This window comes from Tachysurus vachellii, chromosome 7 (assembly GCF_030014155.1).
Source record: "Tachysurus vachellii isolate PV-2020 chromosome 7, HZAU_Pvac_v1, whole genome shotgun sequence".
Classification (NCBI taxonomy): Eukaryota; Metazoa; Chordata; class Actinopteri; order Siluriformes; family Bagridae; genus Tachysurus; species Tachysurus vachellii.
Window position 1 is genome coordinate 4237015 of NC_083466.1, and position 19795 is coordinate 4256809.

Genomic DNA, 19795 nt, shown 5'->3' on the forward strand with positions numbered 1-19795 from the left:
AACACACGTGCTTTGTTTTTTTTTTTTTTTAAAAAAAAAAAAGATGTAAAGAAACCTAAAGACTGAAAAGAAAAGAGGTTCCTTCTGGTTATATTTTGAAGCCTGTGGTTTTGAGCTTAGCCAATAGGACCTTTTCCCAAAAAGTGGTTCTATGTAGGATCATTGGAGAGTAGTAAATCTTTTATATTAAAAATATATGCACATGGAGAAATAGAGGTCTTTATTTTCTTGCTCTTATTTTTCTCTACGTATAGAAACGTTGTGAGATGTTTTGAAAAGACCAAACAGTTTGTGAAATAATTAAAGCTGAAAAGATAGAAACACTCCAATAAGTATTGGGAGTTTTGCTGTTCTCACAGGTATCCGGATGACGTCACTTGACGTCAAGTGCAACCCCGCCCCCAAATAAATGAGGGGCGTCACGGGTATTCGGGTGACGTCACATGCTCGAATCCACTCACCTCCAAAAGTAATTGCCACCCCAGCATGCATCATTGAGAATGCTTGCTCCGACAAGTCAACGTCAACGTTTTTCACGACAAACTTTACAAATCTAGTTATAAAATAAATTAAAAATGAATGTTCATTTTTTTTTATTATTTGTAGTTTTTGTTTCTGCAAAATAATCATATATTGAGCTTTTCCAGCATATCACAAGTATTACAAAGTAAATAAAAGATATCCAACAACAACCATAACAATAAAAAATCAATAACACATTGGTTAAATTAAAGTAAAGGGAAATTACAATGCTGCATCAAGCATAGACTTTCTTTGGGGATATGAATGTGATGGTCAGCTCCACAGACCTTTGTGCATCTGTGGTAGAAATTCCTTTGGGACTAGGATGGAATGGCATTCAAATCTGTAAACCAATCCACTACATGCAACGTGTTAGCAGACCCTGAAAGACAAAGTCTCATGCTGCTGACTGTACAATTGTCATCATATTTGTTAATTGTATTAAAAAAATCTACTTTTAGACTTGTACGTGGACATATGATCAAGTGTCCACGAACATTTGGCCATATAGTTTACCATTGTTGGGCTCATAGAACCCTATTGTTTTATGGTTCTTAGGCAATTTCATTCAAATGGTTTATTTACACAATGCTGTAGATAGTGTGGACAAAAATGCTGTTGAATGAGCATTAAACTGGAAGGTGAGTCATGAAGAAAACCGGGAGGAACTGGCCTGGGACTGTTAAATCCCCAAATGTACAAGGAATTTGGGGATTGGAACAAGGAATGTACCCCATTTTCTGGTTGGAAACCTTGGGTCCTGGCAATCATATGGATGCTAATTTGACATGTACCACTTACTTAAACATTGTTGCATACCAAATACACCAAGTATAGACCAGGTGGACTCTTTCAACAGGATAATGCCCTGCCACACTGCAAACATTATTCAGGAATGGTTCGAGGAACATGACAAAATGTTCACGATGTTGAATTGGTTTCAAAATAGGATGTGAAGAACAAACAAGTCTAATCCATGGAGGTCCTACCTCATAACTTACAGGACTTAAAGGATATGCTGCTAATATCTTGGTGCCAGATACCACAGCACACCTTCAGAGGTCTTGAGGAGTCCATGACTTTCACAGGTCAGATTTAGGAGGACATACACAATATTTGGCAGGTCTTTCGGTGATGTCTTACCTGTTATTGTGTGTGACTTTCTGAGCTCTGTTTTTGCTGTGTCTTCTGATGGTTTAATCACTTAAATATATGGATTATGCTACCTACCTTTTCCTTGACCTACGCTATGGACACTGACATTGATTATTGGATCTGCCCTAATAAATGATATGCTGAGTACACTCAGGGGCTTGTTGGATGATACCAATTAAAGATATTCTACACAAGAAGCCTTTTCTGAAAATCAATCCTACATTCTACATTGAGTGTCTCCCAGTGGTGCAAACCCAAAAAATCCTTTTTCTATCCCTTTCACTAGCTGCTCAGTACTTACTTTGTTGAACAAGGAGGGGGATGAGGAACATATCCTTGTTTGGCAACCATGAGGCAGATGGTTACAGATTAATCCTTTCTATCCAGTATAATTAAATTGAGGAGCTAAAATTTAATTAAATAAATAAAAGCCTTAATAATTTAAATGAAATAAAGGAGAGAAATCCTCATTATTTCTAGTGAAATAAAAAGAACACCAGTTTTAATTATGCTGGCAGGTTCATCATGTATTTAATCTTCAGTAACTGCCTTTTCATGGTCAGGGTCCTGATGGATTTACGGCCTATCCCAAGAACACTAAGGATCTGTGGCATAATGGCTTTTCCCTTTACACACAATAACACAGTCATTCACTCAATGTCCATACGCTTGCCCATTTTTCTCTACTTCCAACACATCAACTTTGAGAACTGACTGTTTACTTGCTGCCTAATATATTCCACCTCTTGACACTGTAACAAGATAATCAACGTCCCATGTTATAGCAGTTTTGGCTGATGTGATATGCTTTAAGAACATTTCAGCCCTATAAGACATTAAATATATTTAGTGAAAAACTATTTTAATGATTATGTTTCAATGTCATACTGTCAATACAGCAATTGTTGGACTCAAAGTTCCAGAATGCAATGCGGTAGTTTGACACAATTGCATGGAGTTACAGCAGAGATTCAGCTATCCTGCAATATGAAACAATGGATTACTCTAATAGAATTCAATATATAACAAAACAAATAAATTTCACTGGTATTTTCATCAGTAGGTAGTAAAAACTGCATTGTGGGTAATGTAGGAATCCTTTACCAAAAGCAAAAATAGTCAAACAAATAGATAACCAAAAAAAGCCTTATTGGAAATTTCATTATAAATTAAATCTTGGATTTGTGTTAATTATAAACATTATTATACAAGTCATTCAGGGCAAATTTTACTTGTAATATAGCTAATAAACACACAAATTTTGCGCAGTGAAGACTAGGAGATTGAAAACGACGACAGCTCACGATCGCCCTCTAGAGGACGATTCCTGCTATTTTACTTTAACTCCCCGCTGATATTCTAACAAGTCACGCCCCCTGATGTATGATTGGCTGATGGCTTATATTGACAGACCGTTCAGCCAATTGTAGTAAGACTTGACGGAATGTTGTCGAATTATGGGTGTGAAAATAATCATGCATTTCTTCTTGCTAGCAAGCGGTAGCTATAAGTGATGGACAATATGGCGCCGGGTGTAGATTTAGCTTCTGGACTTGCGGTTTTTTAATAGTCCGGCAGGATGAACCTCTGTGGCCAATATTTGCGGTAAGGAAACGTCAATAAACGACTTCCCGCGGCTTGACGCTCGTGTTTCGGGTCAGTAGTTCCAGGCGTTGCTAAGGAATAGCTATTCCGAGTGCTCGGTTAGCTAAGCTAAGCTAAGCTAAACTAAGCTAAGCTAAATAGCAGCGCTGGTGAGTGAAACAAATTTCGAACAAATTTCTTGTAAGACTAAAATGTTCATGTGTTTATCTACGTATATTCACCGTTCTGTACTTTATAACATTAGTGTATACGAGCTGCTTATTTTACGTGTTCTCGTTTCGAATGTCCAGCTAATTCGACTCGCTAACCTTTTTCCTTGAAGCTAACGTTAGCAAACAAAACGACGCAGCATGTAGAAAAGGTGTTTAGCACGAGCCATTTTGTTATGCCCAGTACAGCTAATATTATTAATAATAACGATTAATAGTAATATAGCTTATTATTATTATTTAGCGTGTGAGCTTTGACATTTGCTTCTGTTTGTGGAGAAGGTTTCACATTCCTGCGGTCTAGCTAGCTATGAAGCTGTCTGTCTTCGTTGCTTGGTTATTTTAGACAGACAAGTGTTTTTGTTTGGCTTTTTATTTGCCTGCTTTACGCGCCCAGATGTGCGAGGATGTCGTCGAGAACGCGCACAAACATCTGGGGGCGTTTATTTCTGCGTTATTGCTCGTGTAACTCTGGTTTGTTTTGCTGATTTTGAGACCGAGTTTGGTTTGAATAGATGTGCGCGCGCGCGCACACACACACACCTGTGTGTGTGAGAGAGGTTTACTGTTTAACTAGTAGTCTATTAACTCCCTAGTTAACTAGTTAAGACCGAGTCTATAGCGAGCAACACAGTCTAAGGAACAAATCATTTATTAAGAAATTAACAAATCCTTTATACTTATTAAGGATTCAGACTTTGGAATATTTCATCTTACATTTAAGATTTTTAAAGAAAATTTGCTCTGAAAGACGAAAAAAAAAACCCACATTAAAAAAAAATATATATATAATTGAATATATATGTATTTGGATTGAATGATTTTAATGTTCGTAGTCATATAGTGACACAAAACTGCAGTCTGGATAGAGCTTAAGTACGTAATGCCACAAGAAAAAGCCCTGCATGGACAGGTCCTGGGGTAATTTACTGTTTTCCTGTTTAACAACTGCTACATTTATTTGTTTGTTTGTGCAGATGAGCCGTAGCAATGTTTTTCTCTGTCTTATGACGTGATCATTTTAGCAGATGCAAGATGCCACTTCATAGCATGCTTCCATCACAGCTGTTTGTAGTGTTTCGTCTTGTAGAGACTGAATAGCCTGCTCTAATCCAGTGCCTCGTCGGCCGCCATGCGACGCCGTACACGACCAAATACAACCTGCAAGAAGCTCCCTCTGTCTGTAGTATTATTTTATTTTCTGTACGGAAGAGTTTTATTACAGTAATTAGTGATTACAGACGTCCCGCTGATAAAAGTAATCCAGTCAGAATAGGACTAAAGGGACCGGTACTTTTATGCTGGTCAAAAATCCACCAATAGGAGGGCAGCTACATTAAGGGAATGTAATTTCCTTATTGCCCCGAGTTTGCACGGCTATCAGAGGATCTTTATTATATTATGTGGCTGAATTCTTGAATCTTATTGGTCAGAACAGAAGGTGTGTACTATTTGTGGTCAAACGGTAGTTCCACAGGTTGATATTAATGCAGGTGGCTTATGTGAATGTTACAGAATATGAAAATATTCTACTGTCTGGTTTCTAAAAGAAAAACTGATCAAGCGATTGGCTGGTGAGGGAATGGAATCGTTGCTGTAGCATAAGCAATAACAGGAACAGATTTGTCATGTAGACTCTCCTGTCTTTTCTCGGCAGAAAATGTACTGTTCCAGATCAGTACATGGGTTTAAACCCGATCAGACTATTCAGGTTGTCTTGCGACAAGTTCCTGCAAATGTCCTGTTGCCATGGAAACAGTCACTTAATAGAATTAGTCTGATATAAACTTGTGATTAGAGTTCCAGCCTATGCTACCGTCTCGAGCTGCTGCATCAGAATTACATGTCAATAGAAAACATGGTGGGCTTCACGGTTTATCAGCAATTTAGTATATTTGTATAAAGCTGATGTTTTCTTCTTACTCGTGTGCATTGTCTATGGTGTAAGGTTATATGCAGATAGACCGGTCTGTCCTTTTATTTCTAGTTGCAATAAAATAAACGAACGTTTTAATAGAGACCCCAAAGCACTTCTGGAATTTGCTCCAGATACGACTGTCTGTGATGACTGTGATGGCGAAGAAAACAAGCGATTTAACTTTGACATAATGTTCAAGGTCTACAAAGTTTACATTAGATAGTGGTCTTCTGCGTAAAATTTACACACCCACACAAGCACGTGTAAGGTACAAAGGTTTTGTTTTCCGAATGGACAGGATTTGTTTTCTGACGTCGCACGCGTCAATCCTTTCATACGTTGTATACTTATAAACCTAGGGTCTGTATATGATGAGTCTAAGCGAAGCGTAACGTGTGTGTTTTACAGACAGCGTTACTTGTTGCTGCTTGGTGCATTTTCATCAGTTCAGTTCTGTCTAAGCACCATCCCTTGTTCCTGACAGAGCTTCATATTTGATGGAGCGCTGATATTCTCACGCTCGCCAAGCTGAGCCTTTGCAAGTTTCTCTTGCCAAGTTATGCAAAACATCAGAGGCCTGCTGGTGCCATGCTTTGACAGTTTGTGTCCATATTATTCATGCATGGTTTCTCTTGGGTCAGGTCACTTCTGCAGCTTTCTATCTGCTAAATCATGTCCGATGGACTGAGAAATTGAGGTTTTGTTTTGGCTGAGACTGAAGACGTTCTCATACAACTTTGACATTTATTAGTCAGAAATATGGTAAAGGGAAAAGGTAAAGTAACCAGTGCCAGGAGTCCAAATATCCTGAACCGATTGAACTGCGTTTCCACTGTCCTTCTTGCTTTCAGGTTGATTCAGGGTCGTATCGCTTTCTCACCAGAAATAGGCACGAGAAAGAGACAGATGTTTTGACAGGAGACTGAATGGGAAAACTTAGCACTGTTTGATTCAAACGGACCGCGTATGAGAGCGTTCACGGTCAATATAATAACTTTATATGCATCACAGTGAATTGGATTACTAATGCTGTTTACAAAACACTTGCCAATAGATTCAAGACATCTCTGTGAGACCACATTGAACTTGACGTGTACTGCGTTGTTCTCCTACTTGGGAGTTAAATGATCTAGTTAGTTCTGAAACTTTTTTAACATACTGCTGTTCTGTTGAGTGGTTGAACTCTTCTGTGTGACTTCTGTGCCACCGCCTTTCATTATACATAATTAATATTTACCTAATTAATAGGAATTATTTTGCTCAAATGCAAAACTATGCTCCTAATCCACCCTGCATGAACGCCCATGGATCATGTACGTTATATAGCTGTACTGGGGATTTGAATGACAAGCGTTTATTTTGTTGTCTTGTTTTACTAGATGACTTGATGTGTTGCATATCTATATCTGAGTGTGCTATAAGATAAGTGATTATTATTATATATTTTTTTCTTTTTGAGCAGCCAGGCAGAGGCCCTGAAGGCTGACATGACAGGTATGGTCATATTACATGCGTGAATATAATGACTTTAATTTTTTTGTGTGTGTGATATAAAAGTTAGCATATTTCCAATGCGTCTGCAAGGTTGTGCTCCTGCGTGATTTAGCATTTTGTGTGCTTTGCAGATTCGAAGCTTGGCGCTGCAGAGGTCTGGACGTCACGGCAGGCTCTTCAGGACCTGTACCAGAAAATGCTGGTGACGGACCTGGAGTATGCTCTGGACAAGAAAGTCGAACAAGACCTGTACGGGAAAATCAGTCTTTTACTATAGTTACATCTTTAGCATCATAACTGCTATGAGTAAATTACACCAATAGTGTATTTGAGGACCAGGTGTCTCGCTTGTAACATTCTTTTAAAACCATTTTTTTAAATGCGTATAGAAGGTAAATCCTTTCCAAACGATCTATTTTTTCCCCCCATCAGCTGGAACCATGCTTTTAAGAATCAGATAACAACACTACAGAGTCAGGCTAAAAACAGAGCCAACCCCAACCGAAGTGAAGTACAGGCAAATCTCTCTCTCTTTCTCGAGGCAGCTAGTGGATTCTACACACAGGTGAGTTGCTGATAAGTCTACGATGAATTTAGAACAAGAAAAACATCCCCGTACAATTCCTACTTACCTTCGGTGCTTAAAAATTCTTCTTCCACAGTTGTTGCAGGAGCTATGCACGGTGTTCAACGTGGACTTACCGTGTCGGGTGAAGTCATCTCAGCTCGGCATAATCAGCAATAAACAGTGTAACTCCAGCGCGATTGTAAAGCCACAGCCCAGCTCCTGCTCTTACATCTGCCAGCACTGTCTCGTCCACCTGGGGGACATTGGTGAGTCTTCACACAGACTCTTCAGTCTGACTCTAATGTGGTTATTAATTGTTGCATCGATTGTTTTTCGAGCATCAAATTTTTTTCCCTCCCTTACGACAGCACGATATCGCAACCAGACAAGCCAGGCAGAATCCTATTACAGACACGCAGCTCAGCTCGTTCCATCAAATGGTTGGTCACATTTTATTGGCTTATTTGTATTTATTTATTTATTTATTTATTTATTTATTTATTAATTAATTAAACCTGAAGCCCCAAACAGTCACATCAGCACATTGTGACTTCACCACTGCTACAATTCTATATTAATAACTAACAGATGAAAACGTTTAAAAACCTAAACTCGAACAACCTTCTAACAATGATCCTGATCTGTCTGGATTTGCCACCAGGTCAACCGTACAATCAGCTGGCTATCCTGGCTTCCTCTAAAGGAGACCACCTCACGACGATCTTCTACTACTGTAGAAGCATTGCAGTCAAATTCCCCTTTCCAGCAGCTTCCACCAACTTACAGAAAGCGCTATCTAAGGCTCTCGAGAGGTACGCACATTTCTTTTTCTTAATCTTTCTCTCTCTTTTTTTTAATAGCTTGACAAATTCATCTCCTAGCACTTTAATATTTGCTTCATATCCATAGGGGTCTCAAGAAGTTGGGAATGACGTATATATTAACGAGTAGCCTTTATGTTTTGATGATTTCATTACACCGTTCTGTCTGTACATCCTGCAGCCGCGACGAGGTCAAAACGAAATGGAGCGTGTCCGATTTCATCAAGGCCTTCATCAAATTCCACGGACATGTTTACCTCAGCAAAAGCCTGGAGAAACTCGGTTCACTGAGGGAGAAGCTGGAAGAGCAGTTTCAGGTATGCAGGCAGCATTTGCGCTAACAACGTTTAATGCGTATTTCGCTCAGGTGAAAGAAGCGTTTAATCATTTGAAGATCGGATGAGACACGTCACTGAAGTAGTGCAACTGGTTTAGGCTGCACCAAAACATTGTTAAATCATGCAGGAAGGCAGGCTTCCAGTCCAGCAATTTCCAGTCTACGTTCCCAGCCAAGATGAACTAGGTTGCTGTTTGTTAATGCTCGGTAGCCTTTTATGCCTATCCGGATCTTTTCTGGCCCCAAGCTCGCTGCTCATATTACACACTTGCCCAGTTGGTTCAAATGTTTAGTCAGTGTGGTAATGGTATACACGCGGTCTCATTTTTCTCATGGCTTTATTACAGCGACTGATTCTCCAGAAAGCATTCAGCTCTCAGCAGCTCGTCCACATAACCGTTATTAACCTGTTCGAGCTGCACCACCTCCGAGACTTCAGCAACGACACTGACGACCAAAGCTTCAGCTCAGACGAACAGCTTAGTTGGATCCAGCTTCTCGGCCTTTTCAGTAAGTGCCACCAGCATTGCTTTTAAGTCTGCGTTTGATTGACATGCGCGTTATCTGAAGTTTGGATCAAATAGCAAAGATTCTTGAGCCCAAAAAAATGTGACCTGAGAGTTGGATATTAAATCGTTAAATATTAACAATTGTCTGGTTCATTACATTACTTACATATTTCAAATTTAAGCAAAATATGGAATTTAGTCTTTTATTCCAGTGCCATGTACGAATTTATAATCGTTTAACTTCTTACCTTTTTATAATGTCATATTCAAGCACTTTTGACTTTTAAGTTGTTCTAATGCAAGCGTCTTTTCCTTCAGTGTCTTTCCTGGGTGTGATGTGCAGCCGAGCCTTACTGAACAAGAACCAGGAGGAGATCATGGGCGAGTGCCCTCTGCCAGCTATCAAGGTGTCCCTGGATTGGCTAAGGCTGCGGTCAGGCGTGTTTACCGAGAGCGCTGTTGATCACAGACAATAGTATGACGTTTCTTCCTTTTCAATTCCATGTAGCTGTTGATTTGTATGTACCATGCAGAACAACTCTACCACAAACGCCACCCCAAGGCCGCGTGCATCCTTTTTGTGTGTCGATTTACCTTTAGATAAATCGTCCTGTAAATCTATGTAGGTGGTTACTGTATTTAGCTGGCTGATTTGATTTGTCAGTCACCTATATATATTATGAGTCCCCTATATACAGTAACCTCCTACCTACTTTCACAGGTAGCTTTTCCTGTATGTTCTTGCGTGGATTTCTTGCATACAAACCGAGGGAGGGAAAAAATTCTACGTGTGTCTCACACGATTGTTGAAATCACGTCAAGTTGGAGTATTCTAGATAATTGAATGCTGGAAAAGTACTGCTATGGTGCTACACAGGCTACGTGGAATATGGGCCCTATTGGATGAAATTAATCTGAAAATGTATTGCTTTCCTTGCCGTTTGTTGATTATTGGTGTTTGGCAGAACAGCAAGTTTTATTATGCGCCTCATCTTGATTTATGTGATATGTGTCATCTTCACACAGCATTTGGCCATGGCTGGTGTCCATACTTAACAGCTTCCAGCCCAAGGAGGAGGATGTGTCAAATTCATCAGGTAATGTGTAGATCCGTTTAGTGGTGCATTATCATGCCTCTCGTTGCAGCGCCGTGTAATGGAAAGCAGCTCTGAAGCTCTGTGTCTGGTTCTGTTACAGCTACTCCACTCCCGGAAGAGTTTGAGCTCCAAGGCTTTTTGGCTTTGAGGCCGGCATTGAGGTAACTTAACCTTAATTACTTTATCATAATCAGAAGCCCTTGCACTCAGACTGATACCAAGTCGTTGTGTCCAGCAAGACCTCTACTATATGTTTTTGTATTTGTTCTGTGTCCTACTTGTTAAACTAAAAAGCATTTTGATGATCCAGGTTGCTAGACTTTTCCAAAGGACACCAGGGCATTGCAGTTGGCAGAGAGAGCTTCATAGTTCATGCCCGTCATCAGAGGCTCATCAGTTTGGGCAAGTGGGTGGCAGACAACCACCCTGGGTCAGTATCTCTTCTCCCCCCCTTTCTTTGTCCAGGCTTAACTTTATGTATCACATTTTCTGAACCGTTTCAACGTTCTCGTCACTCTTGTCTCTACAGCCTAATCCAGTGCCGCATCAGTGATGGTTTACTCCTCTTCTTCACCGAAATCCCTGAGCTGGCGGTGGAAGAGCCGCAGGAGAAGGAACCTTCTGTGTTGCAGGAATCATCGAACGGTGAGCAGAATCCTAACGATGGCTCTTCTGGCCTCAAATCAGTACTTTCCATGGGGAAGAGCCAGAGCAGCGGTCTGGACAGCAGCGAGAGGCCTGTAGTCACTTTCAAGGAGAACATCAAACCTCGCGATCAAAGCCGTGAGCAGAGCCGTAACCAGCAGCACAGGGACGGAGGGAAGGAGCGAGCAGGCTTTGGCAAGGGCAACGGATTGCCACTGAAAAATGAACAGAAGAAGGATGGCAAGAGGAAGAGTGAAGTTAAAAAGAACAGTCACGAGAAAGCATTGGATGCAGGGAAGCAGGTGAGTGGAATCCTTTTTCTGATATTTGTGCACCTCTTATTGTGGAATTCAGCATGATTGAATCAGTCCATTTGATTTCTTTTTCATACAATTCTGTCAAGGTGAAAACTCAGGCAGAAATGAGGAAGACTCCAGTGTCCGAGGCAAGGAAAACTCCTGTCACGCAGACGCAGACAACTTGCTCTTCCCAGTTCATTCCCATACACCACCCAGGAGCGTTTCCTCCTCTCCCCAGTAGGCCAGGTACAAACCTACCCTTTCGGTGTCTTCTGTAACAAACGATTTTATGAACCAATACATGATTTCTTCATTTCTTTTCTTCTCCACCAGGTTTTCCTCCGCCTGCATATGTGATCCCACCCCCTGTGGCATTTTCTATGAACCCTGGCTTCACCTTCCCAACAGGTGTGTCTGTCCCCACCTCCTTCCTGCAGCCTACCTCCCATCCTCAGTCTCCCAATCAGGTGCAATCTGGAAAGCCCTCACACATTCCCTATAGCCAGCAGAGGCCCTCTGGTCCTGGGTCTCTCACTCAGGGGCCTCCTCAACCTCAAGCCCCACCTCAGCCCCAGCAACCACAGCCAGCTCCTCCACAGCCTTCCAAACAAGCCCTACAGCAGAGTGTGCAGCTTCAGGTGCAGCAGCAGCAACAGTCACCCACCAAGCAGACCTCTCAGCTGGGCAAGAGTCCACCTCACCACACCGGCATGCCGCAGGTACTGATGATAAGTAAACATTAAACTAGCCAGCTTTGTCTTCCTTGGCTTAGATTTCATACAGGCTTTTCCAATTCATTCTCATTGTCAAGGACACTAGGTTTGTCACGTAGTATCGTGTGATCTCTGACAGTATGGGAGCATTTTTGCGAGTACACTGTCTTACGATTCTGTCTTCATTGTCATTAAATGTTTTTCTTACAGTCATACATGCCAGTGTCCGAGCAGGCTGGCCAAATGTGGAGCCAACACCAGGCCCCGTCCTCCATGTCCAAGATGCCTATGTCCGTCAAACAACCATTCTTTATGCCTGCACAGGACCACATGAAGCTCTTTGAGCACCCCATACCCCCAACTATGTCCCTGCAGCCCCCCCAGCCTAGCATGGACAAGAAAATGAATTTCCAGGAAGTGAAGATGCCGGATTTTTTCTGGGATCCACCATACCGTATGACTGAGAACAGGGGCAGCTTGGCAGACAGGATGGGAAAACACCAGCCTGGAGTCTTTTGCCCCGAGCAGGAGAACACACCCAGAGCTCCATCTTATGAGGTTTGTTGATACTTGATTCTTCATTTTTTTTTTTTTTTTATTTTTTTTTAATTAATTGATTTGTATTATTTCTTTGCATTAGCAATGTATGATGGGTGTTTTAAAATCTAACTCCGATTTAAGAAGTGAAAATTCGTCATCACAGTAATAAGGGTAATATTTTGACAATTATGTTTTCATCAAGATGTTTGTTTAGCTTTTGTTTTTGTAAAAAAGAAAGAAATAAAAAAGAAATAAATATATGATTTTGGACAAAGTTCCAGACCTCCAGAATACTTTGATCCCTTTCTGATTTAAGGTTAAACGAAGGTTAATCTTGCATACTTTTTGTTTTGTTAGGACGAGTATTGCGTGTGTGTGTGTGTGGGTGCAAGACTGATTTCCGATTAATCTCGTTACACATGGAGCTCTTTTTAGTACAGTACTAAAAGCAGGTCTAACTGACGCATGCCTTAAACTTTTACTTTTCTATTCTTCCCAAGCTGGTGAAATTTCTTTAACGTTTTAGTTCGACTGATACTAACGTGGCTGTTTCCATGAATCCAGTAGAGATAAGCTAAACTGTTGCATTTCTCAGGTTCTCTTTTGTCAGGTGCTCTCATTCTTAAAGGCCTGTTTCTCTCTCTCTCTCTCTCTCTCTCTTTTTTTTTTTTTCTTCTTCCATTTTTCTTCTGTCTCCTTCCTTTCCTGTGTGCTTCATCTTTCACTAGGACAACAAGAGCTCTCCTCTTCTTCCTCCAGACCTGTTAAAAACTCTGGCAGACTTGGAGGAGGAGGAGGAGTTGGTCTTTTCTAAGCCTCATGATTTCTACCAGGCCTTGGCCGGCCCTCTTAATTCTGCTCCTGGAAGAAACATGTTTGTATGTCGTTTTCCCTCCTATTTCTATTTGCAGGGCTTTTTATTCCTCTGTCTTCTTATTTACAAACTCTGTTGCTTCAGCTTTTTTGTTTGTGTCGACGTTAATGCTTCAGGTTTTGTGTAGTTAATTGTAGAGATACACCAGTGCATTTTTGACTTTTTTTCTTTTAAAGCTAGCTAGCTAGCTGAATGCTTGTACATGTAGTTCTCCTCCAGAACCTATTTATTTTGCTTCTGCGTTTTTTTGTAGTTGTCGAGCCAGTCCAGGCTGGACAGTGGATCAGAGGTAATGGGACAGTCCTCTCTTCTACACCGCTCCGTCTTTCCCATTCAGGTAAATCAGTAATTTTTTATTATTAGGGTTCAAGCGCGACGCGCTGGAAACCTATTGTTTTTGTTAGGATTTTTATTATTATTATTATTATTATTATTATTATTATTATTATTATTATTATTATTCCGCCCTAGAAATGGTCGTGCAGCCCAAACCATAAGGCCTAGAGAGCTCAAACTTGGTCAGATGGTAGTACTGGTCACAGTTACTCAGGGCCAAAATCTCAGCAGAATCGGACAATTTGGGGCGCTTCAGCGCCCCAAAACGTGTTTGTCCCCATAACCCCTAAACCCCTAAAACCCCTATGTCCAAATCTCAAGTGCTTTATATCAGTGGAATCCTTGGCTCATGACTTAAAAAACATATAACTCCAATTTCATTTCCGCCATTAAAGTTTTTCGCTATCGCGCATTTTATCCGAAACCTACTTTTGCTAACTAGTCCTAGGTTTTTCGCCTGATCAAGACCAATCCAGTGCAGTAATATTCTCTGGAGTCTCAAAGACAATAATTTTCGAAAAAAAAGTCTAAATTTTGATTCAGGGTCCTTAAGGGGCCCCAAAAAGTTTGGACTGTGAGGGGCCAGTTTTACTAAAATGTCAATAACTCAAGAATTAAATGAGCTATCAACACCAAACTTGGGACACATGTGAAAGAGGTCAAACTGAGGTCACAGTTTAAAACCGTGGCGCTATAACGGAAAAATCACTAAAAACAGCCATTTTAAAAAAAAAAGCCCTCTAGTGCCCCCAACAGTCCAAAAACCCAATTTTGTGCTGACTTGTAAGGCAAAGATTCTGATTCTGGTTCTGACTCAGAGTGGGTGGGGCCTAACCCGGAAGTAGGTGGGTCTTGAAGTGGGCGGGGCTTTAATTACCGGTTAAACGCTAGCCAATGATTATTTTCATACAATCCGAGCACAAATATTGACTCGTATTACTCGTATAATACTCGTACTCGGCAGAAGTGCTTTATCCGTACCGGATACTCGTTTCAGCCGAGTATCCGGCTCATCTCTAATGGATATGACTTTGTTTATTTTAGGGAAAACTGGACGGGTGAGTACTTCACATGACATATGTTGTGGCACCCTCTGTAGCATGACATATGTAGCATGACATGCCATATATTGTCATGTCAATCCAAAGGCCTTAAACGCTTGAATCTGGGAAATGCTGCTTGCAGCTTTAATTATTATTATTATTATTATCATTATCGAAACACAATGTCCTGGCAGCCTGAAGAACTATGTTTGTACCACTAGATGGCAGCACACTCCACCGAAATACTCCATGAATCTGGTGCAGTTTGATTACTTTCCCACTGATTTAACAGCACTAGGTCTGAAAAGTTGTGAGAAACAGCAACCTATTAGTGTTCAGGTGTCATTTCCATTTACAGGCAGGTTTAATAACTGCTCTTAACAACGGACACAAACAGCATTGTGGTTGATCTTGAAAAAAACTCTTGAATTGTCTGTGTTCTAGGAGAACTACCAAAACAACAGCATATTCAGCGAGGCATATGGTAAAAACATAGCGAGCACACCAAAGCCTGATGTACCCATGATGCACCAGGAACATTCTCTTTACTCACTGTTTGAAGGAACTCCATGGTCACCCTCTCTTCCTGCCAGCTCAGGTAGGTCATCTTTCTGAGCGTGTGAACATTTTATATATACACAATACACAACTGCTAATTAAAAAGCATTTTCTTTGCCAAAGAATTTTAGAGTTTGTTTTCCTGTGTTGGCAGATCACTCAACCCCAGCCAGCCAATCCCCTCACTCGTCCAACCCGAGCAGTCTGCCATCGTCGCCTCCCACTCACAGCCACGGTGCTCTGCCCTTTTCCAATTTTGGCCCCATTGGCACACCAGACAGCCGTGACCGCAGAACAGCTGACCGCTGGAAGCCTGAAAAGACTGGTAAGCTTTCTTTAAACTGAGGCGTCAACGTTAATTATGACCATTATTTCTATGCATAAATGAAGATCTTGAACTTTGGGTCACTATTTCGTCTGTAGGCGTAAGTGGCTTTGGGCTAGATTACTTGCCTGCTGGATCATCTGCCCCAGAACCAAACAGCTGGCACCAGAGTGCCCCAACCAATAGCTGGGCAGCCCAGGATATGCCCATGGATGACTCATCCACTGTCTTACTCGACAGCTTCAAGGTACAGTTTTCACAGTAACAGGATAGGTGTTGATATTAGTAGTTCGGTAAAGAGGGCACGAGAATATTTGCTGGATCTCTGTTTCAAATGGTTTTCATCAGCAGTTTAATTTTATAATCGAGCCTCTGTGTGTCCTCAGTCTATCTGGTCGAGCTCAATGATGCCACCAGGCCCTTCTGCTTTGGAGCAGCTCCTCATGCAGCAAAAGCAGAAGCAGCAGCGTGGCCACGGCACCATGAATCCGCCGCACTGAAGAGATAAACAGAGCGGGTGCAAAGCACTTGTGCGAAAACGATACTGAAGACAAAGAAGAGGTGCAAAACCACAAGCTCCAATCGGAAATTTGTTTTCCGGCGTTAATCTGCGTGTGGAGGCTGGAGACGGCGGCAGGCGTGAACCAACACGCTCCAAAGCAACCGCTTGTCTGAGCGGCAGGGGAGGTGAAGCCCTCTCCTCTCTCTTTCTCTCCGTCTCTCCATCTTTGTCTTTCTGCGCCTCAAAGGCAAGGAGGGCACAAAAAGCACCTGATATACCGCACTGCTCAGCATGTAGCCGCTGCAGAACCGGTCACATGGAGGGTGACTTAGTGGGAACTCCCTCTCTGATCACCACTCTGCTTCCTCTAAGGGACAAAAAAAAAAAAGTACTTCTCCTGTTTCATTCGGGCTCTGGACGCTGGACCGGACCTTGTCTAAAACACCTGCTTTTACCTGCTTTGCAGGACTGATTCACAGCACATGGGAGAGAGTGATGACGTTTGGGTGCGTGTGTGTGCGCGCGTGTGTGTGTTTTGTGTATGCGTTTCTGTTTTTGAGGGAGAAGAATGGGTTGTTTATGGACGGGTAAAAATGGAAGGGCAAAACAGACGGATGAACTTTTCCAAACGTATTAGATTGGAGGAGGGCTCTGTATCTAGGGTGGGAAAGATATAGTGAGAATAAAGTGCTGTGTATATTGCAGTGGGTGTAACGAGTGTGCCTATGTTGGTCACGCACAGGATATAGTTAGATATCTATTGGAAGTTTTTTTTGGGGGGTGGGGGGGTGGGGTGGGGTGGTCTGTTATCTGCTCTTCTAGAAATGAGACTGCTATGAACTGCACCATAATATTATAGCTTAAAAACGAATCAAACGGAGGTAGGGCCTTAGACTCTAGATATTGAGTGTAGTATCATTAGCTGCAATAGAGATTGCATTTAACAATACTGTATTTTGTGACTTGTTATGTAGCAGTTTTAGCTTTGAGACAATATTGAATTAATATGTTCAGTAGTTTACTGCTAAAGGGGGAGCTTTCTATATTCTACTCCCCCGTCCCTTCTAGCTCTTCTTGTTTTCTTGAGCAACACTTTAACTTGCTTACGAAGCAGCTCCATTCGTTCATGTTCTGCCTTTCAAAGTTTTGAGCCTTTTTTTTTTTAATATAATATTTTCCAGCTCGCACGCTCTCTCCTTTTGGTTTTTTTCCTTTTCATTTTTTGTGCCTCGTCAGTGTTTCTCTCGCTTTGTCTGTTTTTGTTTTTTAAAGAATCACCAACATCATGGTTGGCAGCGTCTCGAAGATAACTAGCAAAGAAGAAGAAGGAAAAAAAAAACGGGTCCAGCATCAACGCTGCTGGTTCAGCATTGTGGATGGGGGAAGCAGAAGGAACGCAAGCAGAATGAATGAACCGTTCTCTGAATGAAGGGACGAGAACATTTCCATAGCCACTAATTGTAACCGGATCAGGAAACATCGATATCAAGTCCCCTTCATCGATCAAAAGAAACCGGTGTTTTCTTCCATCACTCTTTAGGAAAAAAAAAAAAAACAAAAAACCTGACAAAGCTTTTTGTGCTGTTCCTCAAAATAGCGACTATTGTATAATAAAAGAACGCGGATAAATACAGACCTAGCCGCATTCTGATCAGTTGTGACTCAATAGGCTAGCGCTGGTTCTGGACAAGCTCTACAAGGTTTTGTCTCTATTGCTGATCTTACTGTCTCTGTCAAGTTTCAGTTAGCTTGAGTTTTGTTTCTCTGATCTGGTCCAACAAGGGGTTTTGACGATTTTGTTCTTTTGAAAAATCAGTTACTGTCTGTTCTAATCTGCTGAGATAACGTTCTGAAGTTTAGACATGCAGCACTACGGAGAAAAAAAAAAGTGTTAACGCCCGGTTTTGTGCCTCTGTTTGTTTAATAATGGCTGGCTATTTTCTGGCTGGAGGTCAGTGTTGGATAAGCTTCAATGTCTAAGTATGTCTCGAGTAGCTTTTCTTTTTATGGTTTATGGCATACCAGCCATAGAAGCCTAAGAAGAACAGCGGTTTCGCGTATGAAGGGAAAGCACATTGTTTTTGTTTTCTTTTTTTTTTTCTTTTTTTCTTTTCTTAATTTTCCCGTAGAGACTTTTTATCAGAGACAACTTTAAATATCTCTATTTGCTGTGTGATCGTGCTTCTCGTTGCATTTAAAAAAAAAAAAAAAAAAAGAAAAAAAAGAAATGTATTTAAAAGATTTAAAATGGCATAATAAAACAAGCTAAACCTTAAGAAAATAATTACCTTATAACGTATCAAAAGATCTAATGAGCACAGTTAAGGCTTCAGTCACTCGCTCATTGTCCCTTTTATTATCACCCCAAACATTGAGTTTTTCATCAACTGCACTTGAGTCACTAGGCAGTTGGTTCTAAAGGTTGTCCTCACCCTCCTGAAGCCTTTCTGATTACTGCGTAACAATCGTCAATAATACCATTTCCTCTACTCGGTTTCTGACGGTGGCTGCCGTTAACAGTGGCAATATTAACATTCCAATACACGTCCAGAGAAAAAAAGAAAAAAAAAAAGAAACGACAACCAGCTTTATACAGCCACTCGACAGAGAAAGCTAAAACGACACCCATCCACGTTTTATGAGAATCCCTTTGGAAGTCTGCATGAAAAATAACATTTTTGTGTATTTAGGAATCGAGGGGATATCCAGCAAATCTTTTTAGAGGATCTTTGTGTAAGAGGTTAGATCACATGATGATGATGATGATGTCTCCTTCTGAGATGGGCTTGATTTATTGTTCCTGCCTCTTTTGACAGACATGAAATGCTGAAATCAGCTATGCCTTCAATAAAGTAAAAAAAAAAAATGTCCTCTTCTTCTTTTCTCATGTCATTTCTTTTTCCATTTTGGTGCTTAAGCAATGCAACTCTTCATCTTGTGTGTTTATGGGAAATTAGTAGCATATTCATTAAACAGGGAGCCTTCATTGTTGCCTCAATGGGAGAGATTCCTAAATATGAATGGAATAAATATGAATTTTATTTGTTAGTGAAATGCTTAGTCATGAAAAATTTGTTGTTGCTATAGAAACCATTTATTGTATGTCAGAAAAAAGGCCAAAAAAACCTATTCAGGATGTACAGAAGATTTGCATTACTCTGAAAAAAGCTGTCCACAATGTACATGAACCAGGATAAAACATAGTAATTAAAATATTCAAATTTGATTTGACCTTCAGCTAAGCTACAGTCATCAACTACTGACAAATTAGCATATTCTTCATTAACTTTTCAAATATATTATTTTTAATATTCCTAGTAGGTTGGAATTAAACCTTAGTGTAATGACTGGCAAAGTTAATTAGAGTTGGAAATTAGAGTCTGGAAAGGGTTGAAAAATATAAAGCGTAGATGGAGTGACCGCGGAAGTGTTCAATGAAGAAAATATTGGAACTGGTTTCTGCTATTTGAAAAAAAAAAAACATTACCCAGGCAGGGTGTCCATGGACATTATGCTACATAAAAAAGCCACTGCCTTCCACAAAAATCCCAGTCTGTGTCGCTGAACTTTGCTGAAGTTCACCATGATGCTCCGTAACGCTACTGGGAATGCTGAATTGTTTGGGAAGAACATGCTGCACTAAGACTTGTGTAAAAAAAGGAACTGAAAACATCTGAGTCCTTAAATACTATTTACATTGAAATTATTTCCTGTCCAGTGTCACC

The 19795-nt window shown here is 40.8% G+C and overlaps 1 protein-coding gene across 3 annotated transcripts; it reads left to right on the plus strand.

Annotated features, from left to right (window-relative positions):
* Window positions 1-3148: 3148 nt before the first annotated feature.
* On the plus strand, window positions 3149-18939 carry smg7 (SMG7 nonsense mediated mRNA decay factor). 3 transcript variants are annotated; one of them, XM_060873920.1, is made up of 23 exons: window positions 3149-3282; window positions 6872-6903; window positions 7035-7152; window positions 7336-7468; window positions 7566-7737; window positions 7840-7911; window positions 8133-8283; window positions 8474-8609; window positions 8977-9139; window positions 9457-9613; window positions 10165-10235; window positions 10336-10396; window positions 10546-10665; window positions 10765-11182; window positions 11284-11425; window positions 11513-11898; window positions 12103-12450; window positions 13161-13310; window positions 13560-13643; window positions 15130-15283; window positions 15398-15568; window positions 15667-15815; window positions 15955-18939. In XM_060873920.1, exons 1-23 carry the CDS (start codon window positions 3257-3259, stop codon window positions 16066-16068), a joined length of 3528 nt encoding a protein of 1175 aa, XP_060729903.1. In that variant the 5' UTR covers window positions 3149-3256; the 3' UTR covers window positions 16069-18939. The 3 variants fall into 3 exon arrangements, with proteins under 3 accessions (XP_060729903.1, XP_060729905.1, XP_060729904.1); XM_060873921.1 differs by lacking the exon at window positions 3149-3282 and adding an exon at window positions 3306-3431; XM_060873922.1 differs by lacking the exon at window positions 13161-13310.
* Window positions 18940-19795: the final 856 nt, after the last annotated feature.

What these genes read in the sequence shown, in the direction of transcription:
- smg7 (XM_060873920.1), top strand. Translation starts at nt 3,257, where the DNA reads ATGAACCTCTGTGGCCAATATTTGCG. An exon ending in CCTGAAGGCTGACATGACAG is followed by an intron (nt 6,904 to 7,034) that starts GTATGGTCATAT and finishes TGTGCTTTGCAG; the next exon opens with ATTCGAAGCTTGGCGCTGCA. An exon ending in GCTTTGAGGCCGGCATTGAG is followed by an intron (nt 10,397 to 10,545) that starts GTAACTTAACCT and finishes TTGATGATCCAG; the next exon opens with GTTGCTAGACTTTTCCAAAG.